The 19,575-nt window shown below is 44.6% G+C and overlaps 1 protein-coding gene across 3 annotated transcripts in view; it reads left to right on the top strand.

Annotated features, from left to right (window-relative positions):
• The window catches only part of dock1 (dedicator of cytokinesis 1), a 121,584-nt gene that overhangs the window by 77,249 nt on the left and 24,760 nt on the right, over positions 1 to 19,575 (top strand). For all 3 annotated transcript variants that reach the window (XM_029833140.1, XM_003961213.3, XM_029833130.1), the window contains exons 28-32: positions 4,170 to 4,271; positions 5,622 to 5,716; positions 15,221 to 15,299; positions 16,113 to 16,213; positions 19,332 to 19,390. In XM_029833140.1, the coding sequence (XP_029689000.1) occupies positions 4,170 to 4,271; positions 5,622 to 5,716; positions 15,221 to 15,299; positions 16,113 to 16,213; positions 19,332 to 19,390 (436 nt within the window). The remainder of the gene's footprint in view (positions 1 to 4,169; positions 4,272 to 5,621; positions 5,717 to 15,220; positions 15,300 to 16,112; positions 16,214 to 19,331; positions 19,391 to 19,575) is intronic.

Genomic DNA, 19,575 nt, shown 5'->3' with positions numbered 1-19,575 from the left:
TCTAGGAAGTGACAGTTTCCTATGAACAGATCTAATTTCCTCTGCTTTAGTCCTGCCTCTTCTCCTCTTCTCTGTTTAGTCTGCAGGGGAATGTAAGCTCATTTTGACTTTTGCTAAAAACAAAACATCAGTACGTATGCATTACCTGGTGTAATTCAATGACTCGGATACATTAACATGCAACCTCCATTACTGGCGTTTCCTCTCTGAATGATCTCTCGTGGTCCAAGAAGCATTAGTGGTCGATGTATTAGAGTGATAAAGTGTCTCCCCAAGCAGGTCTTAGTGTCTGTCTGTACGGACGGCGAGGCGGGTCACTGTCACAGCTGGCTGCACATGATTCCTGTACTTTTATTTATCTTCGCTCATCCCGACGTGTTGGAACGTGACGATGAATTACACTGGTAAAGAAAGTGATGTGTGAATATTTTCTGTTCATCTACCGCTCTGCAGTCTTGTTGGCCCAACGCTGGAGCCAATTTGCTCATCCAGGAAAGCCCATCATCTCAAAACCTGTCTCTTTCCTTCTCATCACCGCTCGCCAGCTAAATCCCCCACATTTTAGCAGTGTGGATGACTTGTTAGCTCAGGAGGAGTGCCTGGCAATGTGGAGCTCTGCCTCGACTTGTGCAGGTTTTTTTTTTGCAACGAGCCATCAAATTCATATTTCATTATGTCCTAAGTTAATTGAGAGAAAGAACGCGTCATTCTGGTCTCTGGTGGTCGTCCACCTTCCTTCTCCTTCCCCTCTCATCCTCTTAATCTCTCATTTTTTCTGCTCTTCTTTCCCGTGTTAGCGTCCTCTCCTGCAGAGACTGGGTCTGTGTCTCCCCAGAGATTATTGTGCCATTTCCCCACCGGCTTAATTAAAGGCTCAAAACAATGCTCCCCTCACTGTTCAAACAAACATCAATTTTGGCTCCTCTGCTGTCAGGTGCTAAAGTGAGATGAATTATCAGAGAGATAGGCGCTCGAGAGCAGCGCATGATGGATTTGGCCTCTTCTAACTGCTTTTTCATTTCTGCACAGATTCTGCCTCATTTGCTCACATGTGTGAGATGGATATAGAGGCCGGGCGTTCTGACGTCTGCATGTTACTGGAAGCTGTGATGGATAACGCTGGCAAAGTTGCTATTTCTTGTTAAGCTGGAGAAATTGTTTGATGGGAATGGTTGAGATTGATGATGGCTCAATATGTGACTGTTAAATGACTGAATTCTATAAGTATTTTGGCCCCGTCAAGGGGCTTCATCTTGTTCGGATGGGGAGTTTAAGTTTATTTTCATACCTGGACTGATCGTGCAAGTACAGAACCGATCATTTATTTTGTTTGTCATTTATTTAGAATTCGGGGCCTGTCGAACATCTGAAGAGGGTTGAGGTGCAAAGAAGTGGTTAAAAATCTTTTCATTTTGCTTTTAAATACCGGTACATCATGCCGACGTGCTAGAAGATTTATGGCCCGCTTCGCCATAAATTACTCAACAAAATTTAGAATTTTAGAGTCAAAATGTGAAATGAGCCACTTAACTTGCTGACATTCGGAGATCAAGTTTAGACCTTCATTTTTTTTATTTATATGCCACAAAATGTACTTTATTTAGTAATTTAGTTTTTTTTAATGCCTTTTCTTTGCCTTTTGTCTTTAATTCCACCCCGCTTAAAAAAGACAGGCTGTTGTCATGGTAACGGGTCTGGATTTATCTGCGATGAGAGACATATGACCTGCGATGAGAGGAGAAACTGGCCTTTGGAGTTGTTTTAGTTCAGCCCAGACACTGCGGGCGTCCAGGGGAGGCAGCTGTTTGCCGAAGCCTGTCACACCTATCACGTCCTCCTCCTTCGTCCCCTGCGTTTCGTGTCACCCAATCTTTAGCGAACAGAGCGTTTTACTCTTTAAGTGGTACGGTGTGAACTCTTCTTCCCTTTTTAGAAGGTGAAATCATCTCAGGATGACGCTTCTCTCTTTCCGTCATTTTATTTCCATCTGTATCATCTATAAAATCCCATTTTGGTGACTTCCTTCTAGGTTTTTTTTATTCCTTTTATTTATCAGGACGCAAGAACATCGGTGTTAGCTTAATGCTGACCCGTGTGTGTGCAATGTAGTTTAGATTCAAAGTTGTTTGTCCTAATTTTGCACCAAGGTAATGATGCATGTTATTCTTTAGCATGAGGCCTATTTACTTTCAGTGAAACAAAGAGGCATTTAATAAGTATGAACTGATAAAATCCAGATATTTGGAGGGCTGGGGCGTCCATGTGGGTTGAGGAAAAGTGAATGTAGGTCCAGTTAAGACTGAGAAACAGAAGAATTGGGACAAAGTCGCCGGTTAACATAAGTGCCTGTGTAGAATATGCTCTGGGAGTTTTAGCCTTTCATTGGTGATGTATTTATTAAGGCGGCGGCTGATTTTGTGCCGTACGTGGAGGCTGGAAGCATGGTCTGTGTTTTAATTTAGCTTGATGATTTAACCAGCTGATCCCTCCAGCAGGAGAGGCTTCAGTTACATCCACGAGCAACACACGACAGCGGAAAAGTCAGCAGCGACAGCAGCGTGTGTATTCCTGGCTGCCTCGTGTGAGCACCGAGAGTTGGAGCCCGTGAGGCTGCTGCTATTGTACGCTGCGCTGGAGCCACATCCAGGCTTTTTAGGCTTCCAGACATTTTCTTTGAAGCCTCTTTAACTCGGGGATTCATTCACAGCAGAAGAGAGTAAAACAATGAATAAACGCAGGATCCCCTCCAGCTCATCGAGCTCCTCCGCTCTGCTTGGCCAGTGACTGTGTGCTGGGGGGGGGGGGGGGGGGGGGGCTTCAGCTCAGTGCCAGCCACAACTGTGGATCTGAGATGTACAAGTTTGAATCAAAGTCAGATGGATTCAGCTGAGATAATGGACATTTATCCCCCCTTTGATTATTCCCACTAACCAGTTTGAACTTAAGTAAGTTCTTTTTATCTATAAACGGTCGGTATTTCCTCACAGATTGAATTTATTGGCACTGTGGTCTTAGATAGCTTTACTATTCCGAGGAAATGTGCCATCAAAATAGATGCTCAGTTTCATATTGCATTTAAAAAAAAATATTAATATAAGTTTCTATGGCTATTGGTTTAGGATGGTTAGATATTTATTTTGGGAATTATGGAAAGGTCAGTATTTTCATTAATGAGTAGAGGTTGGAATTACCATCATGCACCTTTAATAAGTTATTTAATGTCCTCGGATTGGCAGTCTACCAAGTTATTTGGTCTGAAATATATTCCCTTTGCAACTGTTGAAATAACAAATACAGTTTATTATGTAGTTCATGGTGTCGGCCCATAAATGCTAACATTAGCGTCCCGGCAAAGCCGTCGTACATCAGAAAAAGCCCGATTCTTTCAGGATTTCAGCTTCTCCTGTTTCTCAACTGTTTCACTCTATTGCAACATATAACAAGCATTTGGAAAGGGGCGTTTGTAGCTAGTTATCATTCCTCCCTGAATGCACTGTATATGGTTGTGATGCGTCACTCGTCTCTGAACCCACCAGGTTAATGCACAGCTCACCTCTACACAAGGTTTTCTCTTAGGTCCTCATCTTCAAAGTGGTGCTACTACAAAGTACTTCCTCATGGGGAAGCATTGAGGCTCTGTATATTTATGTATGGTGTAGAGCTGCCTGTAATGCTTCAGGAACACTTAGACTCGCCCACTCCCCTTTACACTACTGATCAAGAAGGGTACTTCCAATGTTATGTTCATTAGTTCCTTTATTTTTTCCATTTTCCTACTTTTTCCCCTCTGTCAGCTGCCTTGACAGCATCTTCACCCTCCTCCCAGTGCACCACATTCTTGCCTGCTGCTATATTTCCTGGCAGAACACGCTACAGCAGGTTTTCCAAAGCCACGATCCAGTGCAGCAAAGTAAAGTTAGCACTTTAGGGCCCTCACATACGTTTTAATCACTCGAGACAGACAGCCAGCGACTGCAGGGCAGTAGGTTAATGCCATCAGCCACCGACCAGATACCACCGCTCCGTACGTACAAAGCCAGGCCTGCTTCATTACGCGGATTCAATCACCTCACCCAGTCACTATCCATCACAATCAGAGTCAGAGGAGCAGTCTGTTTTCAGACTTCCATTGGAACATGATTGTATATTGAATGCACTTTCTTTTGCAGGGCAGTTTTGTGGCCAGTATGACTGCCACGCTGAGGCAGATGGACGACTATCATTACTCTCATCTGATCAACACCTTTGGCTCCATAAGGAGTGATGTGGTGGTGAGTATACCTTATCTTTGTGTCCGTATGACGGCATTTCTCGGGCTCTGTTATATGTATTTGAGGTTGCAGACTTGTGGTTTGATGTCATCTTACTTTTCTTCTCTACTACTCAAAAGTCAGATATGATATCTGTGGAAAACAGATCCTGGAATAAAGTATTAAATTGATCTCTTTGCTCCAGAGGCACCAAATGCATCACAGGCTCATACTGAATGAAACTGGAAAGGGAAGAGGCAGACAAGTTACGTAGGTGGGACAAATATAATTGATTTAATTCCCAGGAGTTAATTTCCAAGCCTCATGGAAAGCAGAGGACTGATTTATGATGAGTCGGAGCTTTATGAGTTATGTTGAAAAGGTTGAACTAAACCTACAGTCCAGGCAGAAGAGGCTTCGCTGGTCGTGAAAAAACAGAAGAGGTTTGAATTTCTGGATTCTTCCTTAGCTGTAGGGTGAGAAGCTCAGTCATCCAGGAGGGGCTCAGACTTGAGCCACTGCTCCTCCGCATGCAAAGACTCATGCATCTGATTTGGGTGCCTGCTGGATGTCTCCCTGGTGAGGTTTTCCAGGCATTTCCCACCTGGTGGAGGTCCCTAGAAGACCAGAATATACTGGAAAGACTATTTCTCCCAGCTGGCCCAGAAGAGCCTCAAGATTCCCATTTAAAAGCTGGATGAAGTAGCCAAGAAGAGGGAAGTCTGGGCCTCTCTGCTGAGGCTAATGCCCCCTCGACCCAACCCTGCATAAGCAGTAGTGGCTGGATGGAAGGACGGACTTAAATTGTTATTTTAATTAGTAGAAGCCCAGATTTGTTGTTCCTTTAGGTGCTATGCAACACATGAAGATATCAGAACAAGCTCTAAAAGCCTTTACTGCTTTGTGGTGATGCTCCTAATACCCCGCCAGAGAGCATGGAGGGACCACCCAGGAATCACACATCAACAGCCAGAAATAGACTCAAATTTCTGTTTTATATTTAGCTGCTGCAGCTATTAAGGGGAGCGCAATTGAGAATAAAGTCAGAGTCTAGAAAGAAATATGTTCTGAAGCATTTTGAGCCGATCAGTGAGTGTTCTACTCAAAGTGATTGTGACTATAATTGCCAGGATGAAAGATAGCTTTAATCTCACTAAATTATGACATGTGAGCACGAGGAGCCGTACATTTGAGCTCTGAAGTGCCACTGGCAAAAGCGAAATGCATGATTCACCTTGACCTTAAAAGTTGTTTCTGCCCGAAAGCTACAAAATCCACACAGTTCATTTTCAGTTTGCTCTTATCTTTGGCAACAGAAGAAAAAGTTTTCATTTTGCGGGGAATAAAAGATAAACCTTCCCTCTCTTACAGGATTTCCTAATGGAAACGTTCATCATGTTCAAAGATCTCATCGGGAAAAACGTCTACCCCTCAGACTGGGTCATAATGAACATGATGCAAAACAAGTAAGTGCCCAGCAGCTGGATTCACACACAGACACACACATGCAGTTTTCAATACTATGCTCTGTTGTTGCTTAGGAACAGCAGCCAGGAGTGGGCAAGGGTGTTTTCTCCAGTTTTTCTCTCCATGCAAATGTCGGCACAAGGAATCAGTTGTAGCAATCTGATAAGACGTCAGCACGGGCCCGAAAACAATCACATGAATTATAGATGCTGGCGTATTCTGCCTGCTAATCTTCAGACTTATTCACAGCGTCTCTTTACTCTGTAGCTTGTTGTGGTCTTCTGGCGTATTGATGTGAACCTTGCATTTTTGTTTAAAAAAGGAAAACCAAACCCAAACAGACGAACTGCGGTTTGAAGTTCTGCTGCAGTCAGAACTACGGAATGAAAGAGTGTCGAAACCTTCTTTCTTGTTTTCGTGGAGTCTGAAATTTTGTTGCAGTTCAGTTGCGTCACATCAAAAAAAAGGGAGATTTACACCCTCCCACTGGAATGATAAGGGCAGATAACCATCTATCACATGCTTTCTGCCCCTGGGAAAATAGAAGTAGAAGTCAGGAGCCGCGGAGATGCGAACGGTGAAGCAAATCGACACCCATACAACAAATTCTTGAAAAGGATCAGAAATCCATGAATATTCGGTAATTGAGCTTCAATCGGCTTTCTTTTCGCCTCTTCGGTTTCTCGTCTTGTGCACAAATTTGCTGAATCCAAACAGCCAATTAGGGCGTTCTTCACCACTCAAGGGCATTGAGGTTGACATATGGAAATAGACGAGCGATACGGGGCATGCCGGGGCTGGCTCAGGGGCTCCTGATGAGGCCAGATGGAACGTTGGGTCACCCTAAATACACTGCATGGAGTCGATGAGTGCGCCTTTTATTAGAACCACTAATAAATGGATACCGCAAGAACAGCCTCAGCCCTCCTGGTGGTGGTTTGTGTTTGTTCAAGTGTTTTTTGGGGCCGGTTGTGTGCTTTCAGGTAGTAAAGCATTTGCCACCTGCCTTCAGCAACAGCATGAAGGTTGGTTTTGAAATGGGCCGTTCATCTTTACGATAGTAACCTCACACACACATGAAATCATCGCCATCAAATGGTGCGCGGTATCCAGACTGAGGTGATTTCCTGTAAAAGCCTCGTACCTGCAGCTGTGTGTTTGAAGTGCATTTCAAGGTAGCCATTGACGATGTATATAGGGCTTTAATAGTCAGTTGCCAGGTGACAGCAGGCAGTTTGTCTCACTGCCACACGTCATTGCCAATGAGGATGTTTCACTTTCAGGTTTGTACTGCTGCTTTGACTCTGTTTGTATCATCGATGCCTTTGATTGCAGCAAGCCTCGTGTCCCCTTTTTTATAATTTACAGATGGCTTACAAGCTAATGATGCTCCCCTTTGTACCTCAGGTGTGTAAACCACAGGTTGATGTGTAGATTGAGCTGCGGGGTTATGAACTCAAAGCATCCCAGATTCTTCCTAACTCAGGCACACGACGTACTGGTTTTTTTCCGGAGCAGTATTAAAGATTCCGAGCGTGTCCGCGCCCTTACCTTGTCTATTCTCAGCATGCTCTGTATTTTGAGAGTAAAGAGCAGCGTGCACTTCTTCATGTCTAAGCAGAATCTCTCACCACGGAGTCTTTGATGTTTCTGACAGCTGGTAAATCATTGTTCTTTATAATGAAAAACAAGCCTGTCCAAGTCTTATTCAATCTTTCCCCGGCGTCTTTAAATACTGAGGAGATCCACTTGGGCAACAAATTAACCAGAGTATTCCATTTGTCGTCATTTATCAGCGTTTGATCGGTTGTTTCGTGCCCCCCGCCGCTAGAACACAGCGTGGAATGTTCATCCGTCCCATGTGGCGGCTATAAATGTTTTTCAGTAAAAGTCTAAAAGCAGCGCCTGCGTCTGTGCGTCCTGATGGGTTTGCTGGGGTTTCCGTGGATTTCACTGGAGAAAACCGAGCGGATTCACTGCAGTCTCTCCAAATTCAAAAGAGATGTTTATGACAGAGTGCTGGTAGCTTGTCTGTCGGATGTGTAGAGGCTTTATCAGAGCTTGTTTGTTGACAGCAGCTGCTGGAAAATGGATTAATGGCGCAGATGAGACTGAAGTTTCAATCAACTCAGCCATAAATTCACAAGAACAACCAGCCCCGTGGCTGCGGAACAGTTTTGTCAGTAGACTTTTAGCACTTTAATGCTTCTGGTTTTAGAAAATTGCAGGATTTTCCCCGTGCTGATTACATTTGTCATCCTCGTATAACATATTTGTGTAGTTTGAAGGCAATCCCACATGCTACGCATTCAGCTGAGAGGTAGCCACCCCCGACGCCAGCTGACAGTCCTTTCATGTCCATACATTATGATAGCATCTCTAATGAGACGGGTATCAGCGGTGGCCACAGCCATTTCCTCCCACTCCCTCTTCTCCACCCACCGCCTGTTGTAAACTGATTTATAGGCTCTAATTGCCCCGGGGACGCCGTGCCAACCGGACACTGCTTTATAGCCAATAGTTGTTCTAGAAGCTAACAGGATCGCTCAGTAACAGGAGGGTTAACTAGGAACCTGACTTTGTGATGCCGAAAACACAATCGGGATTCACATAATTGGATATTTAGCTATCGGTGTTGTAGATCTACAGATCTCCCCTGACGGGTGCTGGCAAGGGTACGGAAATAATCCAAACAGTTTTTTGATTTGGTGACAGAGAATAATCAGCTGTCACTTAAGTCTCTTTTGTCGTAGTGTGGAGAAAAACAGCGACAACCAATATACTGTATACAAAGCCCCTTTCACGCTGCACGGAAATAGCACGCCCTCCGGGGTCGATGGCGGGGTCACTCCACCTGCGGGGTCGCCTGCGTCGTCCCGCTAAACTACACCATGACGTCGATGTACCTGCCTGTCGCGATCTGATCTGATCTCAACAGAGACTGATCTCCGAAGGACAGAGATTTTTGCCGCATCTTCTTTTTTTCAGTCAAACAAATCAAATATGTAGCTACACGCCCTGGAACAGAAGCGCGTGCGTGACGTACGCATTGAAATCCCACCGATCGGGGACGGTTTCTATACAGCTTGTGTAGCATGTAGCATGTTTTAAACACCCAGCTGGAGAGAAACCCCTCAGATTGAAGGGCAGTCTTCTGTTCTGAACACATCAGACCACGGCTGCTCTCTGGTGTGTCCAGTTAAGGTGTTAAGCATCGTAGGAACTCTGTGCCCTTTACACAACTAGGTTTTGAATTATTACGTATTTAGTGCCGCCATCATCATCGTCAGTTCTAACGATTCTCTGGCAATGTTTTTTTCCCTCCTTACAGCCATAATCCAGATCTATTGATGGCGCTGCAGCCGCCATAATAATGAACAAACAGATTGAGTCGAATGGTCGTTACATAATTAACTCTAATTCAATGAGCTGAGGCTTGTGAATGAAGGAAATGGTGTCGTTACAGCAGATGGAGGAATGCAGCTAAAATCATTATTTTTGGAAAATATAATCATTTTACTTTCTTTAGTTTATTGACCAAATTAAATCTAAAATATATGATGTGCCATTCATCCCAGTTCAACAGAGGGATCACTTTAGAATGCACAATACTACTGAGGGAATCATTGAAAAGCAGCCACGCACAGTCGGAATTATTATTTTTCTTCGTCAAGTCGGAGAACAGATGAGTTCTCTCAAACCTTGCAGGCTTCCTGGAACTTTTACATGGATTCTCAACGAATTAGCATCAAGTTAACCTCTGACGACCCTTTTTATTATCGGTTCCTCTCCCCAAATCACGAGGAAAAGTTTCCTGCTGAGCTGCTAATTATTTGTAAGAGCACCGGTAGTAGATTGAGAGATGAAAGGAGGATCCGGGGGGGCTCCGTGTCGCAGATGGAACCATGAAAGCCCCGATGAGCTGAAGAGGGCAGCTCGCACGCTCCATAACCATCGCCGGCAGCCCCCTCGCACAATCATTAGGATTGACATACAACCCAGCACTCACTCACATAAAAAACCACTCTGTGCCTGTGAGATTGTGGGTCGACGTATTCTTTATTGGAGGCGTGCGTTTGAAATGAAGCGCCGGTTTAACGGTCCTACGGTGCCTTTATAACTGCTGTAAAGATGCCTAATGGATGTTCACTTTACCACTCAAATCAACTCATTCTTATTAATTTCTTTGCTGTTTTGGTGCTGAGCGAGAAGCTGTCGCCCTTTTTCTCTCATCTCTCTGAATGTTACTGACATTTGGGGGAAGATTTGACAGATAGATTGACATTTCACAAAGTTATTGTTGAACGATGTCAACAGTGCTGATGAAAAGAGCACCGATGGCATGAAAATCAAACGGTGCGAATGTCTATTACAGGCCGAACAGGCTTCAAATACAAGTTAATACCACATGTAAGAGTTCTGAGGGAACGAGGCTGAAAGGAAAAGGTCAGTGTTATAGGAAAAAGGTTTTTTTTTTTGTTTTTTTTTATGAAAAATCAACATTTGATGAGATGAAAGTTTTGAGAATAAACTTAACATGAGCGTGGGGGGTATCCTGGACCCTCCCCTGGGGCAGCCCCGACTGATATAACTCCTGTCAGGGTTTGGAATTCAAGTCAACACATTGATGAAGCCATTTAATGTTTGAGGAGTCCGGTCTTTAAAATGTAAAATCACTTTGAAACTCTGACTCTGCCTCATCAAGTTGGCCACCATGTTTGACAGCGGTGTAGGAAGGAGCTTCCAAAGCACATTAGCGCTGCCTCATTAGTAATCCATCCACTACTTCCAACTAGTTTTTTTTTTCCGGGACGGAAAAACAACCTGAGCTGTCACTGTTATCATCTCTGTGCTTCCAGGCCAGCAGTAGCTAACCGTCTTCAGAATCACGCTGCCTGGTGCTGCCAACTTTAAGGGACTGCACCTTTTTTTTTTGCCCAATCCCACATTATTCACACGTCAGCCTGGCTTTTACAAGACTGTGGGGTGAGCCAGAAAACAATTGCTGTCCTGTTGACACCTTTTAGTTCCTTTTTTAGCCTAATCTGTTCCCTTTTCTTTAGAAATATCACTCAGCCTCGTATTTTAATTGTTTCACCCATTTTAACAGTCAACGCCTGCACATTGCATTCAAGCTTTGGCAGCCAACAGTGTATAATTTGCTAACTAGGCTTTAGCCTCTCAAGCTATGTTTTGCCTCAGCTTGAGCCTCATTATCACCCAAAACTGTTTTACTTTTGTTTACTGAACGGGAAATTACTCATGTAACTGAGCACTTAATCTCACGGACGTCGTGTTGTCGCGCAGAATTGGTTTTGGTGATTTGAAGCACTCTTAGTTTGGTAGGTAGCTGAGAATGGTCCCTGTTGTTAGGATATCAGAGCCAATTTCTTTTTATTTTATCATCCGGGGCGAAACTCTTCATGCCACACAGCGAGCGCAGGGAGGCGAGGATGAACATAAACAACTGAGCAGATGCCATCAGTCCACAGTGGTACTTTAGTATCCAAACCTTCCTCTGGCTCCCTGGGGTGCGTGGCTGCCTAATTTATCTAAAGGGCCAACTCATACTGAGCAGCATTCTCTGTGTTTCACACGCGCTGCAGGGAAGGCAACTCTCTGCAGGGAGATTTGTCAACGCAAACATGTTGACAGATTAATGGAGTTTTAATGTGGGATCAGGTGCCTGAAATAAAGGTAATCTAATTGAATACACTGGGCGTGATAATGAAGGTTTTTGACCTTGCCTTATCTCCGAGCACTCCAAAGCAAACGCGGCGCGCCTGCTTTTCAGCGACGGTATGCAAATGGGTCACGATCATTATCGGAGCCGCTCTCTGAACTCAATTAGCAAGTATGATCCGGTTCAACTTTTCATTAGACACACGTGATGCCAGCCGAAGTCTGCAGGAAGGCTGAGTTAACGGCGTTCAGGAGGCAGTCCAAAAAATACATTCTAGAGCACAAATCCTCTCACGTGCGCTCTGCGATGTAAATGTTCCGCTGGCACATCCATCAACAGTAATGGGGTGATTTACCTGACACTGACAGCTTGATGGAGCGTCTTTATTAGAAGGATGCTGCATGTGTACAGTGTCAGACGGGTGTGTAGGAGGAGCTGTCCTCTTTCAGCATTTACTAATCAAGGATTTCCACCTTATGTGCCGTGTCCCTCGCAGTGTCCAAGAGTAGCGTGATTGATTGGTACCGATGCCTCGTCTTTCTCCAGTGCGGAGACGGGCTGTTTTTAGAAAGAAGGCTCTTCTAAGGTCTTCCCTGAAACGCCTCCCGTCACTGCTGAAGGTGTAAAAACAAAGAATGAATCCACTTTTTAAAAAAATCTTTGATTACAGTAGTAGCCTAAATTCTGCAGTCATTAGCATTTGCTGCTACCGGAGAGCTAAAGGACTGGTTTGTCATTGTTGCTCCCCATGTGGCTGAGCTCCTTATTTTCCTTCTGCAGCAGAGAGTCTGGCCTTCAGAGATGCTGATGCAAGCCGAGCACGTTCCCCTCGGCATTGGGCTGTGTTAATAATGCAGGCTTAAAAGAGCAGAGGGACCTCAGACAGTGTAAAATACAGTAAATGTTCACTTAACGCAGCCTCATTCCCTCGCTTGTCCGTGTGTCCGTGCAGTTTTTTTGCCCTGAAATCAATATGCAGTTAATTACAAACTACAGTAATATCTTTATGAATATTTCATGTTGGATGAGTTCATACACAGGCAGAGGTGACTTTATCTTACTTTTCCCATGCTGGTGTTGTAACTTTCTATCTCCACATTTCATAAATTAGCGCCGAATTCCCTTAAGCCTGGGTAAAAAGGCTCTTTTAGAGTGGCTCACTCACTGTGACGGAGCTAAACCATATTGTAACCTTCCTCATTAATGTTTTTACTTTAATTATTAATGGGAGGCGATCAACCGCTCTGCTGTCTCCAAATGGGTTCGTGTTGCTGGCCATCAATGCCCTGCGACTGAACCAAGCTCGAATGAATCCACAGTCAACCCTTTAATTAGGGATATTTCTCTGATCACAGCGCCGGGCATTTCCGCTGGGACATTTTTGATTCAGTTAGCTTCTTCGTTAACCAAAAAAAAAAAAAAAAAGCCCCTCCCCCAGCACCAATGTTGTTGATGTGATTTGCCAGCAGTTTGGAACGTGTTCTTCTCCCACCGTTGAGCAGCCGAGCAACAAACTGCACATTTCTGGACTTCCAAATCGAGCCGCAGCGTCCACTGTCCTGTCAGTGTCCAACAGCACGCGTCACGAAGCCGTTTTTACCTCATCAAATCGCTTTTTTTTTTTTAAAGCCGGTCTTTAACGTGACAAATTTCAGCTCTTTGATTTATTGAAAATTAAAAGCTGTAAATCAGCACCGCCCTCGCGCCGAGCAGTAACATTTCTCAGCGCACGTGCGGAGGGTGAAAGCACATTTTAGCTGTAGTCCAGTATTAAGCATATCAGCTATATTGACATGTTCACGGCTGCAGAAAATTGAGTGAGGTGTGCAGAGCGTGCGCTCGCGGAGACAGGATGGTGGTAATAGGCTGTCTGAGAGCGCATGAGATGGGGGTGCAGTCTCACCCTCTGAGGACAGAGATCCACGGAAATGGACTTCTAATGGCCTATACAAAGGCGTAAAATGACAGTTAACCTTTTCCAGCTAATGATAAAGATGACTGTTAACAGGAATCACACATCGGCCCCAGCCGGCATTTCATCAGCCGAGGAGACAAATGTGGGATATTAATGCTTAAATCTCCCAGTTCCCACAGCATGTGTGTCCCAACAGTGATGGCTTTTCTAGGTCAAGGTCAGTTTGACAGGTGGTGAAGGGGGGAAACCAGGGGGGACCTAATATAAACACAGAGCAAGAGCCTCGGGGAGAGTGAGCCGCTACTGGTTCCCACAGTGGGACCTGGTTCCAGTGTGGGTTTGGCTAATGCCATTACAGCAGTGGCACATGTCTGCTCACCTGCCACTGTCACTTACACAAGCCTTACATCTTCATGTGGTGTGATGGCGCACTGATGAATCCCCACCACACATCATTTAGCGAGCAGAGCTACTGTCCTCCTTTCACCGGCCTCTATTGCTCCCGTTGTGTCTTTTATTTTTTTATTTTTTGTGCCTCTTGACAAACATTTTGCACTTGAGGCAGGGATTAGAACTGAGAAAGCACAAGAGCAGCTGTTGAACATTCTGGGGAGATCTTTTGGATTTCTTTGGGTAATTGCACTGCAAATATTTGACAACGTGATGCTGGTGTTCTTATATGGAGGGCTGCCGGGGAAAGCAGCAGAATAGCAGAGTTGGTGAGCAGCTCTCGCGAATCTCTTCTGAAGGCTTGATGCCATTTAAGCTATTAATATTTAAATTTGCAGCATCGAAAGTAGCCTAGCCCTTCAGACGCTGTTCTCGTTCGGGTCTGCTCATCGCATCCTTTTTTTTTTGTGGGATCCCTCGTGCCCTCCTGTTCCTGGGTCAGGCTCACAAAGATGTTCACAGCACTTTATCACAAGGTTAAAGATTTATTATTCCCGAAATTGCAAACACGGAATGTTTCTGGACTCGAACAAATTGCAGCTCAGCTTTCCGACCAATGGCGCGATTTAATTCTTCAATCGAGCTAATAAATCTCGGTCACAATTTATTTAGCCTGGTTGGTTGGGGTGCGCACCCCAAATTTAGACCACAGCAAACAGCCTTTTATCCATGAAATGTAATATTTTCTGGAGTTGAGTGCAGCTCAGCAATGTTCAGGACTGAATCAGTCTAAAGGTTAATTGAATGGCCCAAAGATCTAATTTTGTAGAGCGTAATTGAACTCTTCTGGTTATAGTTCATGCAGTGGTTGTGGCACTTTCAGACTGGGTGGTCACTGGAACTGAGCTCCTGGGGGGGGCTTCTCTTACAACTCCTTTTCTAATGCTCCCATTTCCCTGGTTGCTTTCATGCTGTATGTAAGTGGCCCACAGAGACATTTGTTTAAATAGAGAACACAGCAGCATTAACAACTGGAAAATGGAGTTTTATGTTCTTTTTGTGGCTTTATTTCGCCGTCCTCCAGGTGTAGGTAGATGTTCCGAAGTGCATAGTAATGCTGGGACTGCTGTGTGCTGTGTTTAAGGCTATTATCTTTTTGTTTCTCCACGGAATATTTCTCCGTTTATTTCCTTTTTTCTTAAAACAGTAACCTGATGGGGCTTTTTATGTGACATTTATGCTGAAAATGTCGCTAACAGTATTAGCAAGACCCTTGAACTGTCGCGACCTCCTGCGTGGCACCCCCGCCAACAGAAAAACTTGAATTGTTGCAGGTTGAGTGAGTTTTAAACATTGACATTGTTCCAGCATCAGCAAGAAAAGTGGTTTCAGTGGAGACTGCTGAGATCCGTGTGAAAGTAACTTTAAGGCTTGTGCACATAGTAATTATGAAATGTAAATAGCTCCATTTCATCAATACTAAGCCTTGATGCAAATACTGCCTTATCTTTTCAGAGTGTTCCTCCGAGCCATCAATCAGTATGCAGCCGTGTTGAGCAAGAAGTTTCTGGATCAGGCCAACTTTGAGCTGCAGGTAAGAGCAGAGGGCTCGTTTCACCGCTCACATTTTTGCACTTTATTCTTTGCGTCTGTCTGACCAGCAAACAAAGAAGCCACAGACACGTCGTAAAAGGAGCCGCCATTAGAGTGTAATGGCCGGCAATTTCACACACATTTCAGGATATTTTAGCCACTTTATTAAACAAGCTGACATTTTCCTGCTGCTTTGTGAACACATGCCACGAAAATGCTTTGTTATGGGAAGCGAAATTGCTGTGGGCTTCGAAAGCAGACCCAGGATCAGCGTGATTATCATATTTTCAGTTCTTTAAAGACTTTCTTCATGAAGTGAATAAAGCATTTGACTTTTATTGTAGACCAAAGCTCCATGGGCTGAGAATATTTCACCTAGATCCATTGAGCTGTACCCTGTCTTTGCTTTTTTTTCGACATTTGCGGTTTTAATAATTGTGTTTTGGCTCATGGGCATGCAAATTGGAAGGTCTGCGCCTTAAATTCTGGGACTGACATTATTTCCAGGCCGGCGTGAACAACTTGTACAGGAGTGAAAAATAGCAGCTGCAGAAGCACTCTGTTTAGCTGCTGTCCTCTGATTGAAAGTGCACTCTGGGGGCCACTGGCCTAAATCACAGACCCTCTCCCTGGTCTGGGACAGCGTCCAGATTCACAAATGTACCCATCTCATTCAAGCCCTTTGATTTAATGAAACTGTAATGCTTGCTAGCCCACATACTGCACTGAATGATATTGCCATTTTTCTGTTGAGTCCTGAGTTATGTCCTTGTTTTCCTCCTAACACCACCCTCTTTCCTTCCCTCTCGACTAGCTGTGGAACAACTACTTTCACTTGGCCGTCGCCTTCCTCACCCAGGAGTCTTTGCAGCTGGAGAACTTCTCAAGTGACAAAAAATCCAAGATCTTCCACAAGTGAGTGCAATCTGTGGGACTTCCCCACGCTAACACGGCCTCCTCCCCAGCGGAGGGATATCCAGCACTCGTCACCTCGAGTGTGAAGCTCCTGTAGTTACTTTTGTTGAGCAAAGAGCAGCTTTGATGTGACTCCAGGGGCTGCTGAATATACTTTTTGTACTCAAATACAGGCCTCAGAAAAGGTGGGAAGCCTTTGAGATTTAAGATGTAGGTCATTACATCCGGCTACATTCTTCATGATGGAGTTTTAAAGGTTTGCTTCTGCAAATCTGGTCATCCAGCCAAACAAATGTGGCTTCTCCATCATGAAGGTCCCCTCTCTTCTTTGTAAGGCTCCTTTTTCATCAACACATGCATCACTCGGACTCGGGGTTGAGAGGGAGACCACCCGTTGGTCACTGCTTCATTATCAGCCTTGAAAGATTCTGAAATAAACCATCAAATAAAAACAATGAGCAAGAAAGTCTCAGCCGCCCCCACTCTGACTGCGCCAGAATGAAACAGCGTTTTGATTCTCACACATGAGACCTTCTATTTGGGGCACGAGTGCAGGAAGGAGAAGCTCTCTGACGTGCCGCGTCAGTGGCGTCTTTCCCACAAAAGCAGCCAAAGAAAAATAAAAAGGGAGATTAGGCAGTTTTATCAGATTCACCCACGCGTCCTACCTCCACCTCCTCATTCTCATTTTGTCCCTGCTTTCCTCCACTCATCTCTCTCGTGCTCTCAAATGTCTGTCCAAGCTGTGTTCTCCTTCCCTCTGCTCTGATGAGAACTGCCGCTGCCTCTGCTTTTTCCCTGCGTCACATGGCAGCCTTGGCCCTTTAGCGTATGTAGCGCTGCATCGTTGCAGCGATAAAAGGAAAGAACTAGTTGATTTAACTAAACAGTGGCACAGATAGGACAGTGTTAAAGGTCAGACACCATCACAGTCGAGCACCAATAGGAAGCTTGGGTTGGATCCGAAGCTTTAATACTGTTACTGTAACGATATAAAGCGATCAAGTCAAATTAAAGTATTGCTTTGGTAGTAACTTTGCAGTAAGGCGAAGGGGTTGGAGACACCTTTGCTTTCCTCACTTTTTCCCTGTTGTTCCTCTGAGCTTTGGTTTTGATTTCTTGGGGTGGGGGTGGGTTTATTGTTGCTACAGTGATCAATATGGTTTAGAACTGCCGTTTAGCCTATTTCTTTTTTTATCCTCACTGCGTGGTGCAGTGTAACATCCACATGGAGGTAAAGCTCCAGTGGCCGGTGATTGGCAGTGCGGGGGTGAAAAAGGTCCACATGCAGAAATGCATCCATATCTGAATAGCAGAGCTGTAGCCCTTCCGTTACAGGTACAGGTAGGACGTCAGCTGTGGAAGCAGCAGTGTCATCGTCATCACACGGGTCCATGAGTAATGACTGTCATATTGTCAGATTTGTAAACGTCTGACGCCTTTCTTCTGGCTTTAATCCCATCTTGTCTGCTCACCGGCTGCTCCTCATCAGTTTGACATTCTCTTTGTATCTCCTGCGCTGTATTCTCCTGTCTTCCCCTCATGCCTGCGCATCCTTTCCCTCCATTCTCTCCTCTCTTTTCTGTCCCTTGGCCCGGTTGAGCACCACCCTTATAGACATGTCGTTCTTAGTTAACCTTCCCAAAGAGCCTTCCACGTCATACCTGACAGGTACACGCTGCCGTGCTGGCAGCCAACAATCATCTGTCTGGCTGCCCAGAGGGCTCTGACACAGCAGTATTCTGCATCTGCACGCCACCTTTTCCAGCCATACGTGGGTCCATACGGGCAACACGATCCCCCAGACTTGTGCCGGTATACATCTAAGCTCTGAGCTTAGTGCCACACTCAGGAATACATTGAACACTTTGCCTTGAGGATTGGCACATAACTAATTCTCTTTATGTTGAAAGCTGCTTTAATGGGATTTATGGAGGCATCTGTTTAGATCTTATTGCCAGCTCTTATTCCTTCAGTGCATCTCTTGGCAAAAACGACCTAATAGTCGTGTTTGCTCTTTCCAGGTCATGTTTGGGTGTCATATTTTCAGATTTGGCAGCTCAATATGCTGCCAGTTTGGTCTCGATTGTCTGCAGAGCGTTAGTTTATCGAAACTCAGACTCCAACATCATCCCTGCCATGACTGCGAAGCCTTGAGTTTTTTTTTTTGTTTTGGTTTTTTTGCTACACTTAAGTCTATTCCCTTTTATTCCTTTTTTTTCACTGATTATTTCAGCATTATGGTTTTCTCAGGGACAAATTTGAGGGTTTTGCTTCTTAAAATTGCTGTTATTTCCAGCAGTTAATGTTGGCTGTATTAAAAGAGAGAGAGTTAAGGTCAGTCAGAAGCATCTCCATCAGCCTGTGTGGTTCACTTAATCTGTATTCTGAAGATAAAAAAAATATAGTTCAGGCTCAAACTTAATCGCTTCTTATCAGCTCTCACATCAGTCCGAGCCATCGCCTTTGTTTCATACGATCAGGTTCACAGGAGGAGTCTCACTTTCCGTATCTCTGTCCAGCCTTTCAACTCCTGTTCTTCACTCCATCAGTCACTGTCTCTCTTTCTTCGTCCTTTCCACTTCACTGCATGTCCTTTTTTTGACCTGGGCCTTAGCCGGTAGGCTCCAAAGCTGCTGAGCAGATTAGTTTATGACCCAGACGGGGCACAGCTGATCATCTTATAAGCCCCGAATCAGAACACATTTTACAATGAGTTGGAACAAGAGTGGCCCCGCTCCTTGTTTTTTGTTGTTTTACACAGAATCTCATAAGTCTCCCAGCTGACCCCCAAGAACAAGTACAGAGGAGGATTTATCGCAGCTCCTGACTTCAGAAATTGAATAGAGGACTTAGCTCACAAAGTACAAGTGCATTTATGTTCAAAGAATGCAGTCGCACCACATTACCCTCATTCTGGCAGCTATAACTTAATGCTAGACTGCTTTTATTGAGCTCTCTTCCAGTAGACAACGCAGAAACACATGAAACGTAAGGATTAAGCTCGCTAAAACAAAACAAAACTGTCAATTATAAGTTTTGACGCTATTTGTTTGACTCTATCGAATCATTCCCAGGCAGCCATCTAAATCACCTTTTTCCTTTGCTTTTCTTCCAGGTACCGTGACATGAGAAGGCAAATTGGCTTTGAAATCAGAGATATGTGGTACAATCTAGGTAATTCAATCATCTGTGTGTTGCTTTAACAGCTTTAGCTTTGTGACTAAAGCCAAAGAGCCGTAATCTTAGTCATCTAACCATGGCAGTAGGCGTCTGTCACACATGTTTTCCCACTTTTCCCACTAGAATTACCTGGCTGCCAAGTACCTTTGCACTCAATCACCACAGCAGAGCAGCTAAAT

Source organism: Takifugu rubripes, chromosome 1, assembly GCF_901000725.2.
Source record: "Takifugu rubripes chromosome 1, fTakRub1.2, whole genome shotgun sequence".
Lineage (NCBI taxonomy): Eukaryota > Metazoa > Chordata > Actinopteri > Tetraodontiformes > Tetraodontidae > Takifugu > Takifugu rubripes.
Note: the sequence above shows the minus strand (reverse complement) of the source record. Positions and strands in the feature narration are given on the sequence as shown.